The sequence below is a fragment of the Neopsephotus bourkii genome, unplaced genomic scaffold, assembly GCF_033783945.1.
Source record: "Neopsephotus bourkii isolate Nb327-2 ecotype Australia unplaced genomic scaffold, CSIRO-AGI_Nbou_v1 NB_1755, whole genome shotgun sequence".
Taxonomy (NCBI): domain Eukaryota; kingdom Metazoa; phylum Chordata; class Aves; order Psittaciformes; family Psittacidae; genus Neopsephotus; species Neopsephotus bourkii.
In genome coordinates, this window is record NW_026902229.1 from 80,046 (window position 1) to 106,796 (window position 26,751).

The 26,751-nt window shown below is 68.7% G+C and overlaps 2 protein-coding genes across 2 annotated transcripts in view; one reads left to right on the top strand and one right to left on the bottom strand.

Moving 5' to 3' along the window:
• Positions 1-11,980, bottom strand: part of LOC133225283 (dedicator of cytokinesis protein 2-like) — a 35,448-nt gene extending 23,468 nt beyond the window's left edge. Inside the window, exons 1-4 of the mRNA XM_061377484.1 lie at positions 11,968-11,980; positions 11,690-11,817; positions 11,059-11,115; positions 9,788-9,883 (exon numbers count right to left, since the gene is read on the bottom strand). Of these exons, the coding sequence (XP_061233468.1) occupies positions 9,788-9,883; positions 11,059-11,115; positions 11,690-11,817; positions 11,968-11,980 (294 nt within the window). The remainder of the gene's footprint in view (positions 1-9,787; positions 9,884-11,058; positions 11,116-11,689; positions 11,818-11,967) is intronic.
• A 2,544-nt stretch (positions 11,981-14,524) lies between these two features.
• Positions 14,525-24,433, top strand: DQX1 (DEAQ-box RNA dependent ATPase 1). Its single transcript, XM_061377485.1, has 11 exons — positions 14,525-14,803; positions 16,195-16,388; positions 16,522-16,897; positions 17,874-18,113; positions 19,471-19,570; positions 21,667-21,825; positions 22,306-22,497; positions 22,587-22,712; positions 23,661-23,851; positions 23,929-24,119; positions 24,217-24,433. Exons 1-11 carry the CDS (start codon positions 14,540-14,542, stop codon positions 24,431-24,433), a joined length of 2,250 nt encoding a protein of 749 aa, XP_061233469.1. The 5' UTR covers positions 14,525-14,539.
• The last annotated feature ends 2,318 nt before the right edge of the window (positions 24,434-26,751 follow it).

Sequence of the window (26,751 nt, forward strand, 5' to 3'; positions counted from 1 at the left end):
GAGCTGCGAACTTGGAACGTGTTTATGCTAAAGGGGTTTCTCTTCTTTCCTTCCCTTTGTGCTGAAGAGGCAGCGCCGGAGATCAAAGCTTGTCTCTTCGCGTTTGGTGACGGGGCTGGCAGGGAGCGGGCAGGGCCGGCGGCTCCGCGGGCAGCGCGCTGCAGCGGGGGCCGCTCCGCTGCTGGGGGGCTGCGGCGCTGGGACGGGGGCTCACGCACCCCTCTGTGTCCCCGCAGGTCCGGAGCCATGGGCAGGGACGTTCAGCACCCGACGGCGCGGGCAGCTCGGCGCTGAGCGGAGCGAGAGCAGCGCGAACATGGGGGGCCGGCAGCGGGGGGGCTCGGCCACGGGCGGTGCAGCCGGGGCCGGGGGCCGGGGCCCGTAGGGCCGGGCGGGGGGCAGGATGCGCGCCTCCCCCGCAGCATCCCCCCGGCGCTCGGGCGCGGGATGAGGCTGCCCCCGGCCCCGGCTGCAGCCGCCGGCCCCGGGGCCCAGAGCCATGGTGAGCCGGGAGCCCGTGCCCAGCCCGGCGCCCGCGGGCGAGGGCAGCCAGGACAAAGCCATGACCGTGCGCTCGGTGCTGCTCAACCGCGACTCGCCCGACATCGAGAGCCGCCTCAAGCGCCGCCGCAACCGCACGCAGCAGGTCCGCTTCAAGGACCTGGTGGAGGGCGGCGGGGAGCCCGCGGCAGCACCCAGCCCCGACACCCCTCGTGCCTCGCCGCCCCCCAGGGACGCCCCTGAGCCGGCGGCCGCCCCTCTCCGTGCCTCGCCTCGCCGGGCCCATGCCCAGCCGGGCTCGCTGACGCTGCCCATGCCGCGCAGGGCGTGCATGAGCACGGCCATCCAGACCTCCCCCAGCCTCCACAAGCCCTCGGCGGCCTCTCAGCCCCGTAGCAAGAGCATCTGCAGCGTGGCCGGGGCCGCGGTGCTGCCGACTGGCGCCCGGTGCCCGGGGGGGTCTGTGCCCACCCCTCAGGAGCCCCGCAGCCTCCCCTATTCCGGCGGCGCTGTCCCCGGCAAGGGCGGGTGCTCCGCTGCCCGCTGTGCCCCCGAGGCCTGCCCGCTGCCCACTGCCTGTGTCCGGCCCCGCAGGAGCCCCGGGGGGAGCCGTGGGACCACCCCGCGCCCCGCATCCGTGCCCTGCGGCCAGCCCCGGCCCGCCGAGCCGCGGGCACTTGGCCGGAGCGACTCAGAGTGGAGCCTGCCCCGGGGCCACCTCCAGACCCTCGGGCAACCCCAGCCCCACGGACACCCCCAGCCCCTGCCCATCCAGCACCCTCAGCCCTTGCCCCATGGGCAGCCCCTGCCCCTCGGACACCCCCAGCCCCTGCCCCATGGGCAGCCTCAGTCCCTCGGACACCCCCAGCCCCTGCCCATCCAGCACCTTCAGCCCCTGTCCCATGGGCAGCCCCTGCCCATCCAGCACCCCCAGCCCCTTGAGCACCCCCAGCCCCTGCCCCATGGGCAGCCTCAGTCTCTCGGACACCCCCAGCCCATGCCCATCCAGCACCCTCAGCCCTTGCCCCACGGGCAACCCCAGTCCCTCGGGCACCCCCAGACCCTGCCCATCGGGCACCTCCAGCCCCTTGAGCACCCCCAGCCCCTGCCCATCCAGCACCCTCAGGCCTTGCCCCACGGGCACCTCCAGCCCCTTGAGCACCCTCAGCCCTTGCCCCACGGGCAACCCCAGTCCCTCGGGCACCCCCAGCCCCTGCCCATCGGGCACCTCCAGCCCCTTGAGCACCCTCAGCCACTGCCCCATGGGCAGCCCCAGCCCCTCGGGCATCCCCGGCCCCTGTCCCAGGGTCACCCCCAGCCCCAGCCGTGCCACCCGTCCACCATCCCTGCCACGGGCATCCCCGGCCTCCAGCAGCCAGCTCAGGGCACTCCCCCGACCCCCCAGCACCAGCTCTGCGGCTCGCCCTGGGGGGGCCCCTGCTGCTCCTCTGCAGACCCCCTGTCACCAGCCCCCGCGGCACCGCCCCGGCCGGAGCCCCGCGGCACCCGCAGCGAGCCTGGGCCCGGCTCCGCAGCACCGCAGGGACGCGGGGCACCGCTGGGGACGCAGCCGCCCGGGCGGGCACCGGAGCTGCCCCGGGGCTGCCTCAGCCCGCAGCAGTCAGAGACGCTGCGCCACGTCCAGGACCTCCTGCAGCTCGTGGTGGTGAGCAAGGGACCCCCCGCGGGGGACGAGGAGGCGCGGACGGCTCAGGGAGCGGGGCCCGGGGAGCGCGGGGCCCTGCAGTCCCAGCTGCAGTCCCTGGAGGGGGTGCTGGAGACCAGCCAACAGACCATCCGAGTGCTGCTGGACGTCATCCAGGACCTGGAGAGGAAGGAGGCGCAGCGGGACGGGTGAGCCCGCAGGGCTGGAGGGGGGCCTGGGGGGCTGAGGTCCATGCAGGGCTCGGAACGGGGACAGGGGCGTCCTGACACAGCGCTGGGTGCTGCCCCCTCCCACGTGAGTTAACTCAGAGCTGCCATCCCTGTGCGGGTGGCACCAGGTCTTGGTACAAGGTCTCTGGCTTGTTCTGCCCATGCCAGGGACACGGGGAGGGATGCAGCCATGGGGACAATGGAAGCTGTGTCCCTGCCCTGCTCTGGAGCAGCTGATGCGCCCATCGGGCACTGGGAATGGGAACCGGGATGTCACTTCACAGTGTCCCAGTATCACAGTATGGTAGAGATTAGAAGGGACCTCATAAGATCATCCAGTCCAATCCCCCTGCAGAGCAGGAACACCCAGATAAGGTTACACAGGAACGTGTCCAGGCGGGTTTTGAATGTCTCCAGAGAAGGAGACCCCACAACCTCCCTGGGCAGCCTGGTCCAGTGTTCTGTCACCTCACTGAGAAGGAGTTGAAGTGGAACCTCTTGTGTTCCAGTTTGTACCCATTGCCCCTTGTCCTATCATTGTTTGCCACTGAGAAGAGCCTGGCTCCATCCTCGGGACACTCCCCCTTTATATATTTATATACACTAATAAGGTCACCCCTCAGTCTCCTCTTCTCCAAACTATAGAGACCCAGCTCCCTCAGTCTTTCCTCATAAGGGAGATGCTCCACTCCCTTCATCATCTCAGTTGCCCTGCGCTGGACTCTCTCCAGCAGGTCCCTGTCCTTCTTGAACTGAGGGGCCCAGAACTGGACCCCATATTCCAGATGGGGTCTCACCAGGGCAGAGTAGAGGGGAAGGAGAACCTCTCTGGACCTACTAACCACCCCCCTTCTAATACACCCCAGGATGCCATTGGCCTTCCTGGCCACAAGGGCACAGTGTCGGCTCATGGTCACCCTGTTGTCCATAGGACCCCCAGGTCCCTCTCCCCTACGCTGCTCTCTAAGGGGTCGTTCCCCAGCCTATACTGGAACCTCCCGCCTTCAGGCTCAGCCTGCCCATGGCAGATGCCCTAGGAGCCACCTCTGTTCCCAGCCTGCTCTCACCCATCCTTGAGTTACCCATGGCACAGCTTTATCGGCTGGTGATGGCTCTGTGCCCTGGGGAGGTGCCCCCACCCTCACCCCCCCCTGCCCTGCACAGGACCTGCTCCATGTTGTTAGAGATAGGTCTGTGATGGCCCAGAGCTGAGAGCCTCCAAACCCACCTCCCACAAGGGCCACAAACGCACCAGGAGGTGCCAGGAGCCGCTCACCCCATGCAGACCTGGCCCCGGCCAGTAAAGCCTCTGGAGCTTACTCCCCTGTTCTGAGGCAGCTGGACCCCACTGGGGCAGCGCAAGGATGTGCTCATGGAACCGGATGAAGCCTGCGCTGGCTGTAACTGCAGGGGTGAAACCAGTGCCCAGTGCCCGGGCAGCTCCTGTCCCCGCTCCTCATAGGGAAGCAAAGAGCACTGTGTAGGTTGGAAGGGGCTTTAAAGCTCTCCCAGCTCCAGCCCCCTGCCATGAGCAGGGACACCTTCCATAGAGCAGCACCTACAGCCAGCAGCATCCCACCCCGAACCCCTATCCTGCTCTCTCCTGGGCGAGGTGCTGGCTGTGCACCGGATATCCCTACCACACATATATCTATGCACCATGTGTCTATATAAAAGCATCATGATCTAATTTATGTGCTAACAGGAAATCCCCAATGTACCACATAATTTGGTGCATTAAGACCTAGTTCCTGAGGGCTGAGAACAATCGAGATCAAGGTCAAGGAACAGGAGGGAGCCTGAAACGGGATAATGGGACTACAATGTGGGACAGGGGGGGGATTCTCAGCTGTCCCCCCAAAAGTTGCAGCCTGCTCTGCGCAGGAGGGGAGATGGAGCCTGCAGAGGTGACCAAAAGCATTTCAGAGCACTCTTATCATAGAATCATGGACTCTCAGACTGGTTTGGGTTGAAGGGACCTTAAAGCTCCTCCAGTCCCAATCCAGCTCCAACCCCAACCCCTTCCACTGGAGCAGCTCCAAGCCCCTGTGTCCAACCTGGCCTTGAGCACTGCCAGGGCTGGGGCAGCCACAGCTTCTCTGGGCACCCTGTGCCAGCGCCTCAGCACCCTCACAGGGAAGAGCTTCTGCCTAAGAGCTCAGCTCAGTCTCCCCTCGGGCAGGTTCAAGCCATTCCCCTTGGCCTGTCCCTACAGGCCCTTGTCCCAAGCCCCTCTCCAGTTTCCTGCAGCCCCTTTAGGCACTGGAGCTGCTCTCAGGTCTCCCCTTCAGGAGCCTTCTCTTCTCCAGGCTGCCCCAGCCCAGCTCTCTCAGCCTGGCTCCAGAGCAGTTGGGCACCACAGGAGGGAGCTTCGGCTTCATCCCAGTCCCGAGTCCTTCCCTGGATGCTTCTCCAGTCCAAAAGCATCCAAAAGACGCAAACCCCGGGTGTGGTGTGGGCTGGATGAGGCTCTGCCCATCTGCCAGAGCACTGCTCTGCTGCCAGTGCCCCCGCTCCTGCCCTGGTGCCGTGCGTGGGGACACACACAGAGACCGGGGGGGGCCCCGGCACAAGGCCCAGCTCTGGGATGGGGATGAAAGGAGGCGGAAACAGCGTGAAGGATTCAGGGCTTCCGCCCTGCTCACGTCTGCTGAGGCACCACCGCGTTCGGTCTGGCACTGACCAGCATCGCAGGAGGAGAGGAGCTGGGATCCAGGAGGGGAGCCGGGATCAGGGAGGAGAGGAGCCGGGATCAGGGGGGAGAGGAGCCGGGATCAGGGAGGAGAGGAGCCGGGATCAGGGAGAGGAGCCGGGATCAGGGAGGAGAGGAGCCGGGATCAGGGGGGAGAGGAGCCGGGATCAGGGAGGAGAGGAGCCGGGATCAGGGGGGAGAGGAGCCGGGATCAGGGAGGAGAGGAGCCGGGATCGGGGAGGAGAGGAGCCGGGATCAGGGGGGAGAGGAGCCGGGATCGGGGGGGACAGGAACCGGGATCAGGGGGGAGAGGAGCCGGGATCAGGGGGCAGAGGAACCGGGATCAGGGGGGAGAGGAACCGGGATCGGGGGTGCCGGTCCCTGCTCCCGGCTGCTCCCCGGGCTCACAGCGCCTCTGCTCTGCCGCAGGCGACGCTCGTACCGGACCGGGCAAGACATCGCCAACTGCGGGACCTGCCGGGACTGCGCCTGCATCATCTACAGGTACGAGCCCGCCCCGGCCCCCTGCCCGTCCCGGGGGATCCCTGCTCTCCTGCGTCCCGCAGGCTCCTGCTGGGGCTCCGGGACAGAGGCACTGGGGCTCGCTGCTGGGGACGGAGGGGACCTGCCTGTGCCCATCTCTCCCTGTGGTCGCGAGGGGCTGCGGGCTCTCATCCTGTGCACACCCAAGGGGCACGGCACTAACACAGGCGCGGCCTCCCCTCTGTTGGCCCTCCCTGGTGCCAGAGCCCCCCCCAGCACCTTAGGACACAAACCCGGCTGCGTGGGGTCAGCAGAGACCTCCCGAGCCGGGTCCTGACCCTGGCAAAGGCCGTTGCAGGGAGCTCAAAGGGAAAAGGTGCAGGAGAGCATGGGGAGCACTGGGGTCACCACGGGGCTCGCTGTCCCCGGAGCTGCCGGGTGCAGTGTGGGTGCGGGCACCCCACGGCGGTGTCCATGTGGGTGCAGGCACCCCACGGCTGTGTCCATGTGGGTGCGGGCACCCCACAGCTGTGTCCATGTGAATGTGAGCACCCCACGGCTGTGTCCATGTGGGTGCGGGCACCCCACGGCGGTGTCCATGTGGGTGCAGGCACCCCACGGCTGTGTCCATGTGGGTGCGGGCACCCCATGGCTGTGTCCATGTGAATGTGAGCACCCCACGGCTGTGTCCATGTGGATGTGAGCACCCCATGGCTGTGTCCATGTGGGTGGGGGCACCCCACGACTGTGTCCATGTGGGTGCAGGCACCCCACGGCTGTGTCCATGTGGGTGCGGGCACCCCACGGCTGTGTCCATGTGAATGTGAGCACCCCATGGCTGTGTCCATGTGGGTGCGGGCACCCCACGGCTGTGTCCATGTGGGTGCGGGCACCCCACAGCTGTGTCCATGTGAATGTGAGCACCCCACGGCTGTGTCCATGTGGGTGTGAGCACCCCACGGCTGTGTCCATGTGGGTGCGGGCACCCCACGGCTGTGTCCATGCGGGTGCGGGCACCCCACGGCTGTGTCCATGTGGGTGCGGGAATGCCGGGGGGCTCCAGCGCTCTCAGGAAGCCTCAGGGCTGCAGTGGGGGCACAGCCCCAGCATCCCCTGCCCAGACAGACCCAGGGCACCCGGTTCCCTGCATCCCCAGTGCAGGGAGCGATGGGCAGCAGCGCAGCCCTCGCATGCCCCAGAGCTGGGTCAGGGCTGCAGGGGGGTCTCCCCATAGCGCAGCAGAGGGGCAGGATCCCCTCCCTGAGCTGCTGCTCACGCTCTGGGGGTGCACCCAGCACACGGGGGGGTTCAGGGGTCACCATGGGCCCCTGCGAGGGGACCCCCTGCTGCCATGGCCTGCAGGCAGCTTCTGCCCATCACCCATCCCAAGCAGCCATCCTGCTGCGCATTGGGGATGCTGCTGGGCGTGTGGCACCTCTGTGCCAGAGCATCCGGGGTCCCTCCTGCCAGAGGGACGGACAAACAGCTCCTGACCTGGTGCAGGGGGGCTTTTGGGATTGGCCCCCTCAGCCGCCCTCCTGCACCTTCTTCCTCATCCATCCTCAGAGCCTGGCGCTGCCCCTGCCTTTCTCTTGAGCTCGGCTGTGCCGGTCCCGTTCCATCTCCTCACCAGAGCCCCTTCACCCTGAATGCCCAGGGAAGCTGGGGCTGCCCCATCCCTGCAGTGCTCAAGGCCAGGTTGGACACAGGGGCTTGGAGCTGCTCCAGTGGAAGGGGTTGGGGTTGGAGGAGCTTTAAGGCCCCTTCCAACTGCAACCGTTCCATGGGTCCATGATGAACCCTCCCCAGGGGCACTCTGCTCCCCAGGCTCCCACCAGCGGCTGCTCCTGGGCAAGGCCCCTTCACCCGGGGTCAGCCATTCCCAACAGCCACAGGCCAGCAGCGCTGCAGCAGGACGGGTCCTGCACCCCCAACCCCATGCATCCCTGGGCGCGCAGTGGGGCTGGCGGCGTGTGCGGGGCTGAGCACGGGGGGATGCAGGGAGGGAGGTGGCAGTGGGGCACAGGCTCATGGGGGGGTCCATGCAGGGGCACTGACGCTGCCCCCCCGTTCCCGCAGCGTGGAGCACGATTTCCGGCAGCAGGAGGGCCGCTTCCAGCGGGTCCTGAGCCACATGGACGGGGCCGTGGCCCCCGGCTCCCCGGAGCCTGCGGTGGGCGCCGCGGTGCCGCCGCACCAGGAGCCGTCACCGGGGCTGAGGCCGCCCCTGAAGCTGGACCCCAAGAAACACCGGCGGAAATGCTTCTGGTTCCTGTGAGCGGGCACGGCCCAGCCCCAGCCCTGCCCTGGACCCCTGCTCCGGCAGCGTTCGGTAGCACCAGCTTTTCTATTTCTAACCCTTGGCTCAGAGCAATGAAGCCCCTGTGGAGCCAGCCAGGTCTGTAAACTGGGTGCGTGACCTGGTGGGGCAGCAGGGCGAGGGGCCGGGGCCGGTGTCTGATGGGAACTCAATAAACCCCATGGGGACACTATTTTTGTTACATCCTCTCCACTGAGAGCTTCTGTTCGGGGTGAGGATGAGGATGAGGATGGGGCTGAGGATGAGGATGGGGCTGAGGGTGAGGGTGGGGCTGAGGATGAGGATGGGGCTGAGGATGAGGATGGGGCTGAGGGTGAGGATGGGGCTGAGGATGAGGATGGGGATGAGGATGAGGATGGGGCTGAGGATGAGGATGGGGCTGAGGATGAGGATGGGGCTGAGGGTGAGGATGGGGCTGAGGATGAGGATGGGGCTGAGGATGAGGATGAGGCTGAGGATGAGGATGGGGCTGAGGATGAGGATGGGGCTCGGGGCTCTTCCCCTGCAGCGCTCACCCAGCCCCAGGCTTGGGGCTCCCCAGGTGCCACCAACAGCCGCAGTGCTCCCGGTGCCCATCCCTGTGCCCCAGAGCACCGGTTGCCCCCCTGTATTCAGCCCGCGGTAACCACAGGCACTGAGTGCACCAGGAGAATGGTCCCTGCGAGACCTGTTCCCAACACCCCGCAGGGAGGGTGGGCTGAGGGGGGGGAGGAGAGAGAGCTTCCATCCCCGTGCAGCACCTCCTTCGGTCGGGTCCTCAGGGGCAACGACAAAGCAGGGTGGCAAAGAGGAGCCTTAACCCGGCGAGGCTCAAGGCAAGGGGCTGAGGTGCTGCTCTGGATGCCCGACACCTCCCCGGTCACAGCGCAACACAGCACAGCACAGCATAGCACTGCACAGCACTGCACAGCACAGCGCAACACAGCACAGCACTGCACAGCACTGCACAGCACAGCACAGCGCAACACAGCACAGCACAGCACAGCACAGCACAGCGCAACACAGCACAGCACTGCACAGCACAGCACTGCACAGCACAGCACTGCACTGCACAGTACAACACAGCACTGCACAGCACTGCACAGCACTGCACAGCGCAACACAGCACAGCACTGCACTGCACTGCACTGCACAGTGCAACACAGCACAGCACAGCACTGCACTGCACTGCACAGTGCAACACAGCACAGCACAGCACTGCACTGCACTGCCCCACGGCACAGCAATTCCCCATGGCACGGCGCAACACAGCACAGCACAGCACAGCACAGCACTGCACTGCATTGCACTGCCCCATGGCACTGCACTGCCCCACGGCACTGCACTGCCCCACGGCACAGCAATTCCCCATGGCACGGCGCAACACAGCACAGCACTGCACAGCACTGCACAGCACAGCACTGCACTGCACTGCACTGCACTGCCCCACGGCACGGTACTGCCCCATGGCACAGCAATTCCCCACGGCACGGAGCTTCCCCACGGCACGGCGCTTCCCCGCTGCTGCCCAGCCCCATTGCTCCCCCCGGGCTCCGGGAACACCGGACGCGGTTCCCCGTGTCCCGCAGCAGCTCACCGGGCACACAGGAGCGCGCTGGCTCTGCCCCACGTCCCATCGGTGCCCATGGAGCCACCCTGGCCACAGCTCCCGTCCCCTCCTTCGTGCTGGGTCAGTGCTGGAAGCCGGGGAGCTCTTGGCACATGAGCCTGTGACCGCTCAGCGGCTCCAGCCGCCTGTTCCCTACAGAGCACAGCCCGAACCCTCCTCTGCTCCCCAACAGGGGCTTCCAGCCCCTCGGGCTCTGCCTGCTCCTCCCAATGCCCCCCCCCCCCCTCGCTCCCGGCGCTGCTCCCCTTCCCTCCCGCATCCTGCCGCGTCCAACCCCGCACGGAGCAGCCCCGAGGCGCGGACTCACCCGCAGGGAGCTCTGGCGGTCCAGGACGATGACCCTGCGGGTGACGGGGTGCAGGAGGCGCTCCAGGACCAGCCGGACGTGCGGCTTCACCCGCACCTGCGAGGGAAGGGGCGTCGGGGCCGCGCATGAGGCCGCGGGGCCCGGAGGGAGCGGGCGGGCGGTGGCACCGGCACCGGGCTGATGGGAAGCGAGGCACCGGCACCGCAACACCGGCACCGGGCTGATGGGAACCGAGGCACCGGCACCGGGCTGATGGGAAGCGAGGCACCGGCACCGCAACACCGGCACCGGGCTGATGGGAACCGCGGCACTGGCACCGTGGCACCGGCACTGGGCTGATGGGAACCGCAACACCGGCACCGGGCTGATGGGAACCGCGGCACTGGCACCGTGGCACCGGCACTGGGCTGATGGGAACCGCAACACCGGCACCGGGCTGATGGGAACCGCGGCACCGGCACCGGGCTGATGGGAACCGCGGCACCGGCGCACGGCTCCTGCGGTCCCGGGGCTGGGGGCACCGGCCACGTGTGCGGGGCAGTTACTGCTGCCTCCGGGGGGCAGCGGGTGGCTGTAGATAGGCCTGGGATGGGGGGAGCACCCAGGCAACACAGAACCATAGAATGGTTTGGGTTGGAAAGGAGCTTGGGATCATCCAGTTCCAACCCCTGCCATGGGCAGGGACACCTCACACTAACCCATGGCACCCAAGGCTCTGTCCAACCTGGCCTTGAACACTGCCAGGGATGGAGCATTCCCAACCTCCCTGGGCACCCATTCCAGTGCCTCAGCACCCTCACAGGAAAGAGCTTCTTCCTTATATCCAATGGGGCAAGGGGGATGGCTACTGAGGTATGGACACCCCTGGCACTGCAGTGACGTAACCCAGTATACCCCAGTGCTGCTTTACCCTTCCTGTGCTCTAACAAAACCAACCTTCATCCCCAGACCTGCTCCAGCACCACAGCCGTGTCCATGTGCCCCTAGCACCTGGGTGTGCTGCAGCCCAGGCACGCACCAGTGCACAGCACAGCACCAAGTCCATGGGGCCTGGGTGTAGGTCTGGGTCCAGACCCCCCTCAGGGCAGGACAGGGGGTGCTGGGGGATCCCAGTAAGCCCCACTGGTCCCACACTGCAGCATCCCTGCAGCATCAGTGCAGCAGCTCTGGCTCTGGGTGACTGTGTGGGTTTGTCACCATAGTGGGATGCAGGCCAACCCTTCCTGACCCCTCACACTGTGTCAGGCACTGGAGCCAAGCACAGCACTCACCAGCTCCTGGTGCTGCTCCTCGCCTGGGCCCGGTTGCGCCTCCAGCTCCTCCGCTCTCTGCAATGAACAGATCCGGGATGTGGGGCCGGTGCCAGCACAGACAGCGCTGGCCCATGGGAGGCATCGAGGATGGGGCACATCCGGGCGCTCAGGCACCCAGGCAGCGGGGTTTGTCCCTTTGGCACTGGGCAGGGGCTCTGGGGCATGGGTTGCTCCCTGCTGCAGGGCTCATGGGGCACGTTTAGGTCCATCACTGCTGACCCTGGAGCACAGCGGTGCCCAGGGACCTTCTCCCTGCCCTCACGGTCCTCCCGCTGTGCAGAGCAGGGGCAGTGAGAGGCACGGTTGCTGCTGCAGCCCCTGATCCCTTGGAGGAACCTTTTCCACCTCCCCCATTGCTGGGGAGCTCTTTGGAGAGCAGCTGAGGTGGAATCAAATGGGTTTTACCCCATCGTGGGCAGGTTCCCAGTGGGACAGTGGCCACCAACAGCCCCCTTTGCCTTTGGGTAACCAACACCAGCCCCAACCATACCCAGGCCAGTGGCTCCTGCTCAACCCTTCTCAAAGGGGTTTTCAGGTCACTGCAGGGTGATGACTGGGGAGGGAAAGGAGGGGAGGGGATGGGATTTACCTTCTGGGCCTGGTGCAGCACCTCCAGGATGCTGCTGAGCAGCTCGATGCAGGCCTTGTCCTCCTCCCCCTTCTCCATCAGGTCCTGCAGCAGCGGCACGGCCACCTGCAGCAGCGGCTCCCGGCATTCTGCAGGCAACACGGGGGTGGCTGCCAGCACTGGGAGCACTGGGAGCACTGGGAGCACTGGGAGCACTGGGCAGGGCTGGGACCAACAGCATGGATGGGACCAGCACAGCGTCTGCACTGGGCTGCAACTTCCCTTCACGGGGTCATCACCTTCCCCCTCCATGGAGTGGGTTTTGGGGCAACGCTGAGCCCTGGTGAGAAAGCTCCAGGGAGGGAATCCACTGCCCCGTTACACAGCTAAAGGCACACAACTCAACCCAACAAGCCTCATCTGAAGCTGGTTCGCTTCGGCTCCACGGTGGACTTGCAGCTCATCCCATCCCACTGCATCCTACCCGGTACTCCGGAGGTACCTGGGACTGTGACCTTGTCCTCAGTGGCCACAAGGAGCCATTAAGGCTCCCAGCACCTAACGCTGTTCATCACAGAACCCCAGACTGGTTTGTATTGAAAGGAGCTTAGAGCTCACCCACCTCCAACCCCTGCCAGGGCAGGGACCCCTTCCACTGGAGCAGCTCCAAGCCCCTGTGTCCAACCTGGCCTTGAGCACTGCCAGGGATGGGGCAGCCACAGCTTCTCTGGGCACCCTGTGCCAGCGCCTCAGCACCCTCACAGGGAAGAGCTTCTGCCTCAGAGCTCAGCTCAGTCTCCCCTCGGGCAGGTTCAAGCCATTCCCCTTGGCCTGGCCCTACAGGTCCCTGTCAGAAGTCTCTCTCCAGCCACTCGAGGATCCCCGCTGGGATCCCACCCCTCGGTGCACAGGGCTCAACGGTACCGGGGGGGTGCAGGGCAGCACCCAGGGCTCCGTGCGCTGGTGCCCAGCCCTGAGCTCTCGGCAGCCCCGGAATCGGGAGTGAAGCAACGGTTCAGCACCAACCACTTCCTTCCTCCCGCCGGCTGCACCCCCGCTGGCCACGGGGACCGGATGCTCGCCCCGCACCGGCTCTGCCCGGGCTCTCTCCCCCCCAAAGCCTCAGGGGCTCCGGCCCCCAGGACCTGCCCTGGCCGGGCTGCAGCTCCCCCCTCTGCACCGGAGCCTTGAGGCAGCGCCAGGCTCCTTCCCCTGTGCTGACCCCCCCAGCCCGAGCCTGCTCCTCAGCCTGGCTGCAGAGCAGAGCTGCCCCAGCCCTCGCAGCATCCCCACGGCCTCGCTCCAGCAGCTCCACGTCCCTCCTGTGCCTGGATCAGGGCTGCAGGGGGGGCTCCCCATAGCGCAGCAGAGGGGCAGGATCCCCTCCCTGCGCTGCTGCTCACGCTCTGGGGGTGCACCCTGCACATGGGGGGGCTCTGGGCTCAAGCGCTCACTGAAGCCGGGTCATGGGGGGCTCCTCTTCACCCAGCACCCCCAAGTCCTCCTCCTCAGGGCTGCTCCATCCCTTCACCCCCAGCCTGGGTCTGTGCTCTGGATCGCCCTGACCCAGGCTCCTTGCACTTGGGGAGCTGCGGCTGGGGCCGGTGCGAGGCACAGCGGGGCAGAGCTGTCACCGGTAACGGCAGCCAGGCCCAGAGCATCCTCCCCGCCGGCAGCCGGGGATCGCGGACACCTCCCAGCGGCTGCCGGTGCCGAAGCCCCGGGGCCCGCAAGGAACCGCCCGGTCCCTGCCCGCTGCCCCCCGCCCCGTCTGGAGCTCCGTGCCCCAGCCGGGCCGTTGCCGGTCTGGCAGCTCCCCCTGCCGGCCCCGCCGCCGCACGCCGGCAGCCACCGCCAGCGGAGAGCGCCCGCTCCGGGCGTGGGTCCCGGGCACCGGACGTACAGCACCGGCACCAGGACGCTCGGACCGGCAGCGGGATGCCCAACACCGAAACTGGGATAACCGGACCGGCACCGGGACTCTCGGACCGGCAGCGGGATGCCCAACACCGGATCTGGGATAACCGGACCGGCACCGGGGCGCTCGGACCGGCACTGGGATACCCGGTACCGGGTTACCCCGCACCGGCACCGGGATGCGCGGAGCAGCACCAGGATAACACCGCCCCCAGGGCCGGGCCGCGCTCCGGGTCTGCGGCGGAGGAACGGCGGCGGGGAGCGCGCCTGGAGGTAGGGCTCGGTGCGGGCTCGGTGCGGGCTCCGACAGAGATCGCGCCGGGATCGGGTCCCTCCGGTCCCTCCGATCACGCACGCACCGGGGCGCGCGCCCACCGGCCGTTGGGCTCCGCCCCTGAGCTCTGATTGGCTGCCGCGGGCAGGCCCACGTGACGGCGGCGCCGTCACCTGACCGCCTCCCGCGGCTGGGCCCGAGGCGGCGGTGGCGCGCGCAGGTGAGCGGTGGCCGGGACAGGCCCGAACCGGAACCGGAACCGGAGCCACGGTTCGGGGGCGCTGACCCGGGACACCCGGCCCCGACCTGTCCGGTCCCGGTGCTCTGTGCCCCTCCCGGTCCGTCCCTCACCGCTGTCCCCCCGCCCGGCCCGTTCTGTTCTGCCGGGGCCGGCCCCGGGCTGTCCGCCTGCCCCCGAGGGGTCCGCGCTGCCCCGCGCCCCGGCCCGGTTCCCGTACAGAGCCCATCGCGGTTCCCCACCTGCGTTCCCCCGGTCCCCGCACCCCAGCCGGGTTCCCTCCCTGTCCGTGCCCGGGTCCCTGTGCCCCGCAGGTCCCCCCCGGTGTAACGGGCCGGGGGCAGCACCGCGCTCCTCCGAGAGACGCGGCCGAGGGGGTTCAGCCCCGGCCCGGCCCCGCTCCACCTCCCCACCCCTGCAGCCCCGGCGCCGTGTCCTCGCCATGGCCGGCAACGGGGCCCCGGGGTCCGGCCCCGCGCTGGCGGAGGAGGAGGATGAGGAGGAGGAGCCGGCGCTGGGCTGCGATGGCGACCTGGAGGTGAACCCCTACGATGGGCTCCCCTTCTCCTCCCGCTACTACGAGCTGCTGCGGCAGCGCCGGGACCTGCCCGTCTGGAGCACCAAGTACAGCTTCATGGAGCACTTGGAGGGCACCAGCGGCATCATCCTGGTGTCCGGGCCCGCGGGCACCGGCAAGAGCACGCAGGTGAGCAGGGCTGGGGTGTGGGGATGCTCTGCCCGTGCTGCTTCCCCCCATGGCACCATCACGGTGAGCCCGGTGTGGGGCTGCTGCTGGGGCCCGGGGCAAAGCCTCGGCACAAGCCGGGAGCAGGGCACCGGCGCCGGCACCGGCACCGGGGTGCTCCCGGAGCTGGTTCTGTCGGCAGCCCTGGCCCTGCATCGGAGACGCCTCAGGCAGACTTTGGCCAGGGGAGGGACCTGCTGGGAGCTGCCAGAGCCTGGGGCTGGGTGCGCACCGGGTGCTGCGTGGCAGGCACCAGGCTCGGGGCGCTGGGTGTTGGCTCCAGGGCCCTGTGCCCAAAGCGCCTCCCATGGGTGCAGCAGCCAACCGCAGGGTGCCGGATTTCAGGGCTAAAGCCTTTGTGCAGGGCCTGGGCTGGGCTGGCCCCGGGGCTGAGCTGCCCTGGGACATCCCCGCTGTGGCACCGTGCCCTGAGCAGCCCAGGGGCACGGCTCCATCCGTACTGGTGCCCCAGCACCCGGAATGGGAAGAGGCGATGCACAACTGGGTCCCTTCCCCGTTATCATGGCCAAGAGACACCCGCATGGCCCCGGGACCGTTCTGCACCACCCAGAGGGTGCTTGGGCAGGGGCTGCTTCTGGGCGCTTCCTGCCCCATCCCTCACGTGGGGCACTTTGTGATCCCTCTGGCCCCATATGGGGCACTTTGTGATCCCTCTGGCCCCATATGGGGCACTTTGTGATCCCTCTGGCCCCATATGGGGCACTTTGTGATCCCTCTGGCCCCATATGGGGCACTTTGTGATCCCTCTGGCCCCATCCGAGGGTGCTCGAGCCCCTGCCCTAGGCCTGCAGCTGCTGCAGGGTCCGGGTCTCCTGGGGCTGGCTGCTGACGCTGCCCAGGCTGGGCACATTGTTCTCCCTGGGGAGGTGGAGGCAGAGCTCTTGCCCCATGTGAGAACCGGGGCCCTTGCGTGCTGTAAGGCAGCAGAAAACTGCAGGCATGGGGTGAGGAGGATTTGGGGCTCATTTGCAGGTTGTTGGGTGCAGAAGTGATGATAATAGAGAGGGGAAAGCCCTGCCTGGCCTGTGGGGTGCTCCTGGACGGCCCCAAAGGGGACTGCCCTGGGTGAGGTACTGGGGTAGGTGTCCTAGGGAAGCTGGGGCTGCCCCATCCCTGCAGTGCTCAAGGGCAGGTTGGGCACAGGGGCTTGGAGCTGCTCCAGTGAAGGGGTCCCTGGGGCTGAATTGGGGCTGGAGGAGCTTTAAGGTCCCCTCCAACACAAACCAGGCTGGGGTTTAAATGACTCAGGATGGGAAGGGAAGGGAACGTCCCGGTGCTCGTGGCCGTGGCTGTTCTGTCCCAGTCCCTGAGCAGCATCCTCCCCATTGCAGATCCCGCAGTGGTGCGCGGAGTACGCCCTGTCCCTGCAGTTCGCCCATGGGCTGGTGGCCTGCACCCAGCCCCACAGCCTGGCCGCCCTCAGCCTCTCCCTGCGCGTGGCGGACGAGATGGACCTGAACCTGGGCCACGAGGTGGGCTACTGCGTGCCCCACGAGGACTGCTGCAGCAGCGACACCATCCTCAGGTACCGGCCCCGCTGCGGCACCGCTTGCACCAGGCTCTAATCCTGCTGAGCGCCGGCTGCAGGCTAATCCCTTCATGCAGCCTGGCCTGGTTGGCAGCGCCTGGGGGGTCAGTGACGGGGCGGCCCATGGCAGGTACTGCTCGGACGAGATGCTGCTGCGGGAGATGACGTCGGACCCGCTGCTGCGGCAGTACGGGGTGCTGGTGCTGGACGAGGCGCAGGAGCGCACGCTGCCCACGGACGCGCTGCTGGGGCTGCTCAGGGACGTGCTGGGCCAGCGCCCCGCGCTCAAGGTGGTGGTGGTCACCTCGCTGGCCATGGAGGAGCGGCTCCGCGCCTTCTGCGGGGACCCCCCCGTGGTGCGGGTGCCGGCGCGCGGGGAGCCCCCGCTGCTGCTGTACCGGGAGCCGCCGGGGCAGGGCCGCGTGGCCGCTGCGTGCCAGGCGGTGCTGGACATCCACCGGCGGCAGGAGCAGGGGCACGTCCTGCTCTTCATGGCCAGCGAGCAGGTGGGGGCACCGGGGGTGCAGGGGGGCTCTGTGCCATGGGGCAGGGGAATGGCTTGAACCCATCAGAGGGGAGGCTGAGCTGGGCTCTGAGGCTGAGCTCTGCCCTGGGAGGGTGCTGAGGCGCTGGCACAGGGTGCCCAGAGAAGCTGGGGCTGCCCCATCCCTGGCAGTGCTCAAGGCCAGGTTGGACACAGGGGCTTGGATGCTCCAGTGGAAGGGGTTGGGGATGGTGGAGCTTTCAGCTCCCCTCATCCCAACCCATGCTGGGGTTCCCTGACCCCATGGGTGCAGGAGCTGGGCTCTGCCATGCAGGAGCTGGAGGAGCTTTAAGCTCCGTTCAACCCAACCCGTGCTGGGGTTCCCTGACCCCTCTCATCCGTGAGCATGGACCCCATGGATGCAGGAGCTGGGCTCTGCCATGCAGGAGCTGGAGGAGCTTTAGGGTCCCCTCATCCCACCCCATGCTGGGGTTCCCTGACCCCATGGGTGCAGGAGCTGGGCTCTGCCATGCAGGAGCTGGAGGGGCTTTAGGGTCCCCTCATCCCAACCCATGCTGGGGTTCTGTGACCCCTCTCATCCGTGAGCATGGACCCCAGGGATGCAGGAGCTGGGCTCTGCCATGCAGGAGCTGGAGGAGCTCCCCTCATTCCAACCCATGCTGGGGTTCCCTGACCCCTCTCATCCGTGAGCATGGACCCCATGGGTGCAGGAGCTGGGCTCTGCCATGCAGGAGCTGGAGGAGCTTTAGGGTCCCCTCATCCCACCCCATGCTGGGGCTCTGTGACCCCTCTCATCCGTGAGCATGGACCCCAGGGGTGCAGGAGCTGGGCTCTGCCATGCAGGAGCTGGAGGGGCTTTAGGGTCCCCTCATCCCAACCCATGCTGGGGTTCCCTGACCCCAGGGATGCAGGAGCTGGGCTCTGCCATGCAGGGTCCCTGCGGGCTCCGGGCCCCGCTCACCCTGTCCCCACCACAGGAGATCACCGAGGCCTGCATTGCCCTGCGGAGGGAGGCGGCCGCGCTGCCCCCAGGCCTGGGCCCGCTGCTGGTGCTGCCGCTGCACCCGGGCCTGGGCCGCGCCGCACAGGGCATCTACGAGGGGCTGGAGGAGGGCGGCCGCGGGCGCCGCGTCCTCGTCAGCCAGGGGCTGGCCGAGGCCTCCTTCTCCATGGGCGGCGTCCGCTTCGTCATCGACAGCGGGCTGGAGCTGCGCAGTGTGAGGGGGGGGGGGGTCATGGGATGGGGTGGGATGGGATGGGATGGGAGGGGTGGGATGGGATGGGGGAGATGGGATGCGGTGGGATGGGATGGGATGGGGGAGATGGGATGCAGTGGGATGGGATGGGGGGCATGGGATGGGATGCGGTGGGATGGGATGGGATGCGGTGGGGATGGCATGGGATGGGATGCGGTCGATGCGATGGGATGCAGTGGGATGGGATGGGGGGCATGGGATGGGATGCGGTGGGATGGGATGGGATGCGGTGGGGATGGCATGGGATGGGATGCGGTCGATGCGATGGGATGCAGTGAGATGGGATGGGATGCGGTGGGATGGGATGGGGTGGGGTGGGATGGGATGCGGTGGGGATGGCATGGGATGCGGTGGGATGGGATGGGATGGGATGCGGTGGGATGGCATGGGATGGGATGCGGTCAATGCGGTGGGATGGGATGCGGTGGGATGGCATGGGATGGGATGCGGTCAATGCGGTGGGATGGGATGCGGTGGGATGGGATGTGCTGGAATGGGATGCGGTGGGATGGGATGCGGTGGGATGGGGATGCAGTTGGATGGGATGCGGTGGCATGGGATGCGGTGGGATGGCATGGGATGGGGGAGATGGGATGCGGTGGGATGGGATGGGGGAGATGGGATGCGGTGGGATGGGATGGGATGTGGTGGGATGGGATGGGATGGGATGGGATGCGGTGGGATGGGATGGGATGGGATGGGATGCGATGGGATGGGATGGGATGGGATGCGGTGGGATGGGATGGGGGAGATGGGATGCGGTGGGATGGGATGGGATGGGATGGGATGGGATGCAGTGGGGATGGGATGGGATGCGGTGGGATGGGATGGGATGGGATGGGATGGGATGGGATGGGATGGGATGGGATGCACTGGGATGGGATGGGATGCACTGGGATGCACTGGGATGGGATGGGATGGGATGGGATGGGATGGGATGCAGTGGGGATGGGATGGGATGTGGTGGGATGGGATGGGATGGGATGGGATGCGGTGGGATGGGATGGGATGGGATGGGATGGGATGGGATGGGATGGGATGGGATGCGATGGGATGGGATGGGATGGGATGCGGTGGGATGGGATGTGGTGGGATGGGATGCGGTGGGATTGGAGGTAGGGACAGCCCATGGTGATGCTGAGGAGGGACCCGCATGGAATCATTGCTCTGGGTCATGCGCTCAGTGCAGACCCAGGCTGGGGGATGTGTGCAGGGCACGGGACCTGCCCCAGGCCTTGGTGGCTGCCCCAGCAGCATGGAGGCACTGGGGAGCACTGGGGAGCACTGGGGGCTCCTGTGCTCACCCCCTGTGCTGCAGGTCTACAACCCCCGCATCCGCGCAGAGTCCCAGGTCCTGCGGCCCATCAGCAAGAGCCAGGCCCAGTCCCGCATGGAGCGCGCCACCGGTACCCCCCCCGGTGAGAGCTCAACAGCACCTGAACAGGGGGGCTCCGGTGCTGGGGGGGCTCCAGTGCTGGGGGGATCCGGTGCTGGGGGGGCTGCGGTGCTGGGGGGGCTCCAGTGCTGGGGGGGCTGCGGTGCTGGGGGGCTCCGGTGCTGGGGGGTTCCGGTGCTGGGGGGCTCCGGTGCTGGGGGGCTGCGGTGCTGGGGGGGCTCCGGTGCTGGGGGGTTCCGTGTGGGGGTGTGGGGGTGTGGGGGTGTGGGGGGTGGGTGTGGGGGTGCTGGGGGGTGCTGGGTGCTGGGGGGCTGCGGTGCTGGGTGGGGGGGCTGGGTGCTGAGGTGCTGGGGGCTGGCGGCTGGGGGGCTGTGGTGCTGGGGGGCGGTGCTGGGGGGGCTCCGGTGCTGGGGGGGCTGCGGGGCTGGGGGGGCTGCTGGGGGGGCTGCGGTGCTGGGGGGGCGGTGCGGGGGCGGTGCTGGGGGGCCTGCGGTGCTGGGGGGCTGTGGTGCTGGGGGGCTCCGGTGCTGGGGGGTTGCGGTGCTGGGGGCTCCGGTGCTGGGGGGCTGCGGTGCTGGGGGGGCTCCGGTGCTGGGGGGTTCCGGTGCTGGGGGGCTGCGGTGCTGGGGGGCTGCGGTGCTGGGGGGCTCCGGTGCTGGGGGGGCTCCGGTGCTGGGGGGGCTGCGGTGCTGGGGGGCTGCGGTGCTGGGGGGCTCGGTGCTGGGGGGGCTGCGTGCTGGGGGGGGTGCTGGGGGGCTGCGGTCTGGGGGGCTGCGGGCTGGGGGCTGCGGTGCTGGGGGGCTGCGGTGCTGGGGGGCTGGGGGTGCTGGGGGCGGTGCTGGGGGGGCTGCGGTGCTGGCTGCGGTGCTGCTCCGGTGCTGCTGCGGTGCTGGGGGCTCTGCGGTGCTGGGGGGCTGGGTGCTGGGGGCTGGCTGCGGTGTGGGGGCTGCTGCGGCTGCGGTGCTGGGGGCTGCGGTGCTGGGGGGCTGCGGTGCTGGGGGGGGGTGCTGGGGGGCTGCGGTGCTGGGGGGCTCTGCGGTGCTGGGGGGCTGCCGGTGCTGGGGGGCTGCGGTGCTGGGGGGCTGCGGTGCTGGGGGGGCTCCGGTGCTGGGGCTGCGGTGCTGGGGGGCTGCGGTGCTGGGGGGGCGGTGCTGGGGGGGTGTGGGGGGGCTGCGGTGCTGGGGGGGCTGCTGGGGGGCTGGGGGGGGGCTGCCTGCGGTGCTCCGGTGCTGGGGGGGCTGCTGGGGGGGCTGCGGTGCTGGGGGGCTCTGGGGGGTGCTGGGGGGGCTCCGGTGCTGGGGGGGCGGTGCTGGGGGGGCTCCGGTGCTGGGGGGGCTGCGGGGGGGCGGTGCTGGGGGGGCTGCGGTGCTGGGGGGCTCCGGTGCTGGGGGGCTCCGGTGCTGGGGGGGCGGTGCTCCGGTGCTGGGGGGCTGCGGTGCTGGGGGGGCTCTGCTTGCTGGGGGGGCTCCGGTCCGGTGCTGGGGGGCTGCGGTGCTGGGGGGCTGCGGTGCTGGGGGCTGCGGTGCTGGGGGGCTGGGGGGCTGGGGGGGTGCGGTGCTGGGGGGGCTGCGGTGCTGGGGGGGCGGTGCTGGGGGGGCTGCGGGCTGCGGTGCTGGGGGGGCTGCTGGGGGGGCTGCGGTGCTGGGGGGGCTCCGGTGCTGGGGGGGCTGCGGTGCTGGGGGGCTCCGGTGCTGGGGGGCTCCGGTGCTGGGGGGGCTCCGGTGCTGGGGGGCTCCGGTGCTGGGGGGCTGCGGTGCGGGGGGGCTGCGGTGCTGGGGGGCTGCGGTGCTGGGGGGCTCTGTGCTGGGGGGGCTGGGTGCTGGGGGGCTGCGGTGCTGGGGGGCTGCGGTGCTGGGGGGCTGCGGTGCTGGGGGGCTCTGATGCTGGGGGGGCTGCGGTGCTGGGGGGGCTCTGTTGCTGGGGGGGCTCCGGTGCTGGGGGGGCTCCGGTGCTGGGGGGATCCGGTGCTGGGGGGCTGCGGTGCTGGGGGGCTGCGGTGCTGGGGGGCTCTGATGCTGGGGGGGCTGCGGTGCTGGGGGGCTCTGATGCTGGGGGGGCTGCGGTGCTGGGGGGGCTCCAATGCTGGGGGGGCTCTAGGCTCACAGCCCCTCTCCCCAGGCACCTGCCTGCGCCTCTACTCAGAGGCCTTCTATGAGCAGCGGCTGCCGCCCGGGCCCGTGCCCCACATCAGCGAGAGCAGCCTCAGCCGCCTCGTGCTGCTGCTCAAGCGCCTCGACATCGCCGACATGGGCCAGTGCCACTTCCTTGACCGGCCAGGTACTGCCCGGGGGTCCCATGGGTGCAGGGGCATGGGGATGGGGGGGGGGGTACCGGACGCTGCAGCCGCCGCCCGCACCCCCTTCAACTGCGGGGGTCCCATGGGTGCAGGGGGATGGGGATGGGGGTACCGGATGCTGCAGCCGCCGCCCGCACCCCCTTCACCTGCGGGGGGGGTCCCATGGGTGCAGGGGAATGGGGGTACCGGATGCTGCAGCCGCCGCCCGCACCCCCTTCAACTGCGGGGGTCCCATGGGTGCAGGGCGATGGGGATGGGGGGGGTACCGGATGCTGCAGCCGCCGCCCGCGCCCCCTTCAACTGCGGGGGTCCCATGGGTGCAGGGGGATGGGGATGGGGATGGGGGTACCGGATGCTGCAGCCGCCGCCCGCACCCCCTTCAACTGCGGGGGTCCCATGGGTGCAGGGGGATGGGGATGGGGGGGGGGTACCGGATGCTGCAGCCGCCGCCCCCACCGCAGCGCCCGAATCCCTGATGCAAGCCCTGGAGGACCTGGACTATTTGGCCGCTCTGGATGACGATGGGAACCTCTCGGAGCTGGGGATCATCATGTCCGAGTTCCCGCTGGACCCGCAGCTGGCCAAGGCGCTCATCGCGGCCTGCGAGTTCGACTGCGTGCAGGAGATGGTCAGCCTGGCCGCCATGCTCACCGGTACCGTGATGGGGGGGGGGGCAGCACCCCAGGACAGTGCTACCGGGGCAGTGCTGGGGACCCATGGTGACCCCTCTGCTCCATGCCAGCATCCCCCTGCTTCCTGCCCCCCCCCCCGCACATGGAGGAGGCCGTGGCCATGCACCGCCGGGCCCTGCTGCACCCCGATGGAGACCACTTCACCCTCATCAACATCTTCAACGCCTTCCAGGAGCGTGAGTGCGGCACCGGGGTGTCCTCAGCCCCCCTCCCTCCATGGCCCTGCTCGCCCTTGGATCCTGACTCCCCTGCTCCTTTTGGGGCCAAGCCCTGCAGCCGCATTCGAGACCCCTGCAGTGCCCCCCCAGCTGCAGGAGGGTCCCAGCCTAGGGTGCTCCTGTCTGCTTGCTCACTGTCCCCTCTGCATTGGGCCTCTGGGAGCTGCAGTGCCTGGTTCCATGGCCCAAGGCCACCCCCTGGGGTCTCTCCTCACTGTCCCCCCGGTGCTGCCCTCACTGTCCCCATTGGTGCTGCCCTCACTGTCCCCCCGGTGCTGCCCTCACTGTCCCCCCGGTGCTGCCCTCACTGTCCCCCCGGTGCTGCCCTCACTGTCCCCCTGGTGCTGCCCTCACTGTCCCCATGGTTCTGTCCCCACGGTGCTGCCCTCACTGTCCCCATGGTTCTGTCCCCCCGGTGCTGCCCTCACTGTCCCCATGGTTCTGTCCCCCTGGTGCTGCCCTCACTGTCCCCCCAGTGCTGCCCTCACTGTCCCCATGGTGCTGCCCTCACTGTCCCCATGGGCTCTCCTCACTGAGTGCTCTCACTGTCCCCCCAGTGCTGCCCTCACTGTCCCCATGGTGCTGCCCTCACTGTCCCCATGGTTCTGTCCCCCCGGTGCTCTCCTCACTGTCCCCATGGTTCTGTCCCCCCAGTGCTGCCCTCACTGTCCCCATGGTTCTGTCCCCCCGGTGCTCTCCTCACTGTCCCCCCGGTGCTGCCCTCACTGTCCCCATGGTGCTGCCCTCACTGTCCCCATTGGTGCTCTCCTCACTGTCCCCATGGTTCTGTCCCCCCGGTGCTCTCCTCACTGTCCCCATTGGTGCTGCCCTCACTGTCCCCATTGGTGCTGCCCTCACTGTCCCCATTGGTGCTGTCCTCACTGTCCCCATGGCTCTGCCCCCCAGATGAGGCGGACGAGGGCTGGTGCCGCAAGCACGCAGTGAATGCGGCTGCCCTGCGCCTGGCCAGCATCGTGCGCTCGGAGCTGCTGGAGGTGATGCAGCGCATCGAGCTGCCCGTGTCCCCCCCCGCCTTCGGCACCTACGCCAATGTGCTCAACATCCAGAGAGCCCTCATCTCCGGGTACTTCCTCAAGGTGGGACCGGGGCTGGGGGCCCGGCTGCGGGGCACGGGGCTCGTTCCGTGCCCGCTCCCATCCCATGCGCTCCGCAGGTGGCCCGGGACATCGACGGCTCCGGCAACTACGTGATGCTGACGCACAAGCACGTGGCCCACTTGCCCCCGTCCTGCTGCTACCTGCTGCGGCAGCCCCCGCGGCGCCTGCCCCCGTGGGTGCTGTACCACGAGTTCACCATCTCCCAGGACAACTGCCTGCGCGTGGTCTCGGAGATCCAGCCCCAGATGTGAGCACCGGGGGATGAGGGCCTGGACCCGCAGCGCGGCGGAGCCCTGGCACCCCGCGGGTCACCCCTTGTCCTTGTCCCTGTCCCTGTCCCGCAGGCTGGTGGCGCTGGCTCCCCAGTACTACCTGAGCAACCTCCCGCCCAGTGAGAGCCGCGACCTGCTCATGGCGCTGCGGGAGGAGGTGGCGGCTGCGGGGGATGCGCCGGCGGTGCCCGCAGCGCTGGGACCGGCGCCCGGCGGCGGGGATGGGGATGGGGATGGGGATGAGGATGCGGATGAGGATGGGGACAAGGAGGTGTGTGCGCTGCAGTGACCGCAGCCGATGGAGCCCCGCGTCGGGGCTGCCTGCGCTTGGCCGGGACCCCGGGGAGCGGGGAGCCCCGGAGGGGGGGGGGCCGCGGTGCTGACCCCATCCATCCATCAGCGGGAGGTGGGGGCCGGGCTGCGGCTGCCGCAGCAGCACCGCGGGCACCGGGACCGGCCCCGGGACCGAGCCCAGGCCGGGGAGCGCCAGCCCCGAGGAGCCGCGCAGGGACCCCCCGGCTCCATGAGCCCGCGTTCTCCGGGGGTGCGTGGGGCCGGGGCCGCTCCGTGCCCCCCGTGCGGGGCAGCAGCGCCGGGGCCGCTCGGGGCTCTCTCCTGGATAAAGTTGTGGATCTTTGGTGCCGGCCTCGTGTCCGTCCCCGCGCCGGGGCTTTCGGAGCCTGCGGAGCCCCTGCCCTGCGCCCGCCGCCGCTGACGCGCCCAGGGCAGCCCTGGCCTTTGCCCCGGGGCTTCCCCGCCGCGGCCGAGGCTCTTCTGCAGAACCGGAGGGGAAGCTGCGGCCGGGGGTGGGCGGGAGAGGGGGGTGCGCCCGGTGCCTGCGGCCGGTGAGCGCAGGCGGTGACTGCAGCCGGAGTGAGTGCAGCCAATGTGAGTGCAGCCAGCGTGGGCGCAGCCAGTGACTGCAGCCGGAGTGAGTGCAGCCAATGTGAGTGCAGCCGGTGACTGCAGCCGGAGTGACTGCAGCCAATGTGAGTGCAGCCGGAGTGAGCACAGCCGGTGACTGCAGCCAGCGTGGGCGCAGCCAGTGTGAGCACAGTGCTAGTGTGAGCATAGCCGGTGTGACTGCAGCCGGTGTGAGCATCCTGTGTGGGCACAGCCAGTGTGAGTGCAGCCAGTGTGCACAGTGCTAGTGTGAGCATCCAGTGTGAGCATAGCCAGTGTGAGCATCCAGTGACTGCAGCCAGTGTGAGCACAGCCAATGTGAGCATCCAGTGTGCACACAGCCAGTGTGAGCATCCATTGTGCACACCCAGTGACTGCATCCAGTGTACGCACAGCCATCGTGTGCAGCCGGTGTGAGCACCCAGTGCATGCACCCAATGTGTGCATCCAGTGTGAGCACAGCCAGTGTGAGCACCCAGTGACTGCACCCAATGTGTGCATCCCATGTGTGCACCCAGTGACTGCATCCAGTGTGTGCATCCAGCGTGTGCATCCAGTGTGAGCATCCAGCTCCTGCTCCCTGGGATCGGGATCGGGTGCTCTGCCGCAGCGAGGAGCCCACGTCCCTCCCGAGGCCCCCTTCAGCTTCCCAGCAGTCGTGGAATCACTGAACTGAGCTGGTTTGGGTTGAAGGGACCTTAAAGCTCCTCCAGCTCCAACCCCTGCCTTGGACAGGGACCCCTTCCACTGGAGCAGCTCCAAGCCCCTGTGTCCAACCTGGCCTTGAACACTGCCAGGGATGGGGCAGCCACAGCTTCTCTGGGCACCCTGTGCCAGCGCCTCAGCACCCTCACAGGGAAGAGCTTCTGCCTAAGAGCTCAGCTCAGTCTCCCCTCGGGCAGGTTCAAGCCATTCCCCTTGGCCTGTCCCTGCATCCCTTGTCCCAAGCCCCTCTCCAGGTTCCCTGCAGCCCCTTCAGGCACTGGAGCTGCTCTCAGGTCTCCCCTTCAGGAGCCTTCTCTTCTCCAGGCTGCCCCAGCCCAGCTCTCTCAGCCTGGCTCCAGAGCAGAGCTGCCCCAGCCCTCGCAGCATCCCCATGGCCTCGCTCCAGCAGCTCCACGTCCCTCCTGTGCCTGGATCAGGGCTGCAGGGGGGCTCCCCATAGAGCAGCAGAGGGGCAGGATCCCCTCCCTGCGCTGCTGCTCACGCTCTGGGGGTGCCCCCAGCACACGGGGGGGTTCTGGGCTCAAGCCCTCACTGAAGCCGGGTCCTGGGGAGCTTCCCCTCACCCAAATCCTTCCCTTCAGCTGCTCCATCCCTTCTCCCCCAGCCCATTTGATGTGGGGCTGGTGCTGACCCCGCAGCAGGACCTTGCCCTCGGCCTGGCTCAGCTCCACGTGCTCCACTCCTGTCCTGGGTCCCATCACCAGGGCCTAGGGCTGAGCTCCTGCCTGGGGCTGGGACCCCATCACGGGCGCTGTGCTCTGGGTGCTGAGCTCCAGCGCTGCCCCAGGATCGGACCCCCCCATTGCCATGGGTGCTGCACCCCCCCCACCCCTCCCCGCAGCCCCCACACCGGCCTTGGCCGTTCCAGGGAAGGGGCCTGGAGGCTCCGTGGCCCCGTCCCTGCCGCAGTGCCTCGAAGGTCACCGCCCCCCCCGCAGCCTCCTCCGAGCCCGAGCTTCCCCTTCGCTTTCTAGGAAC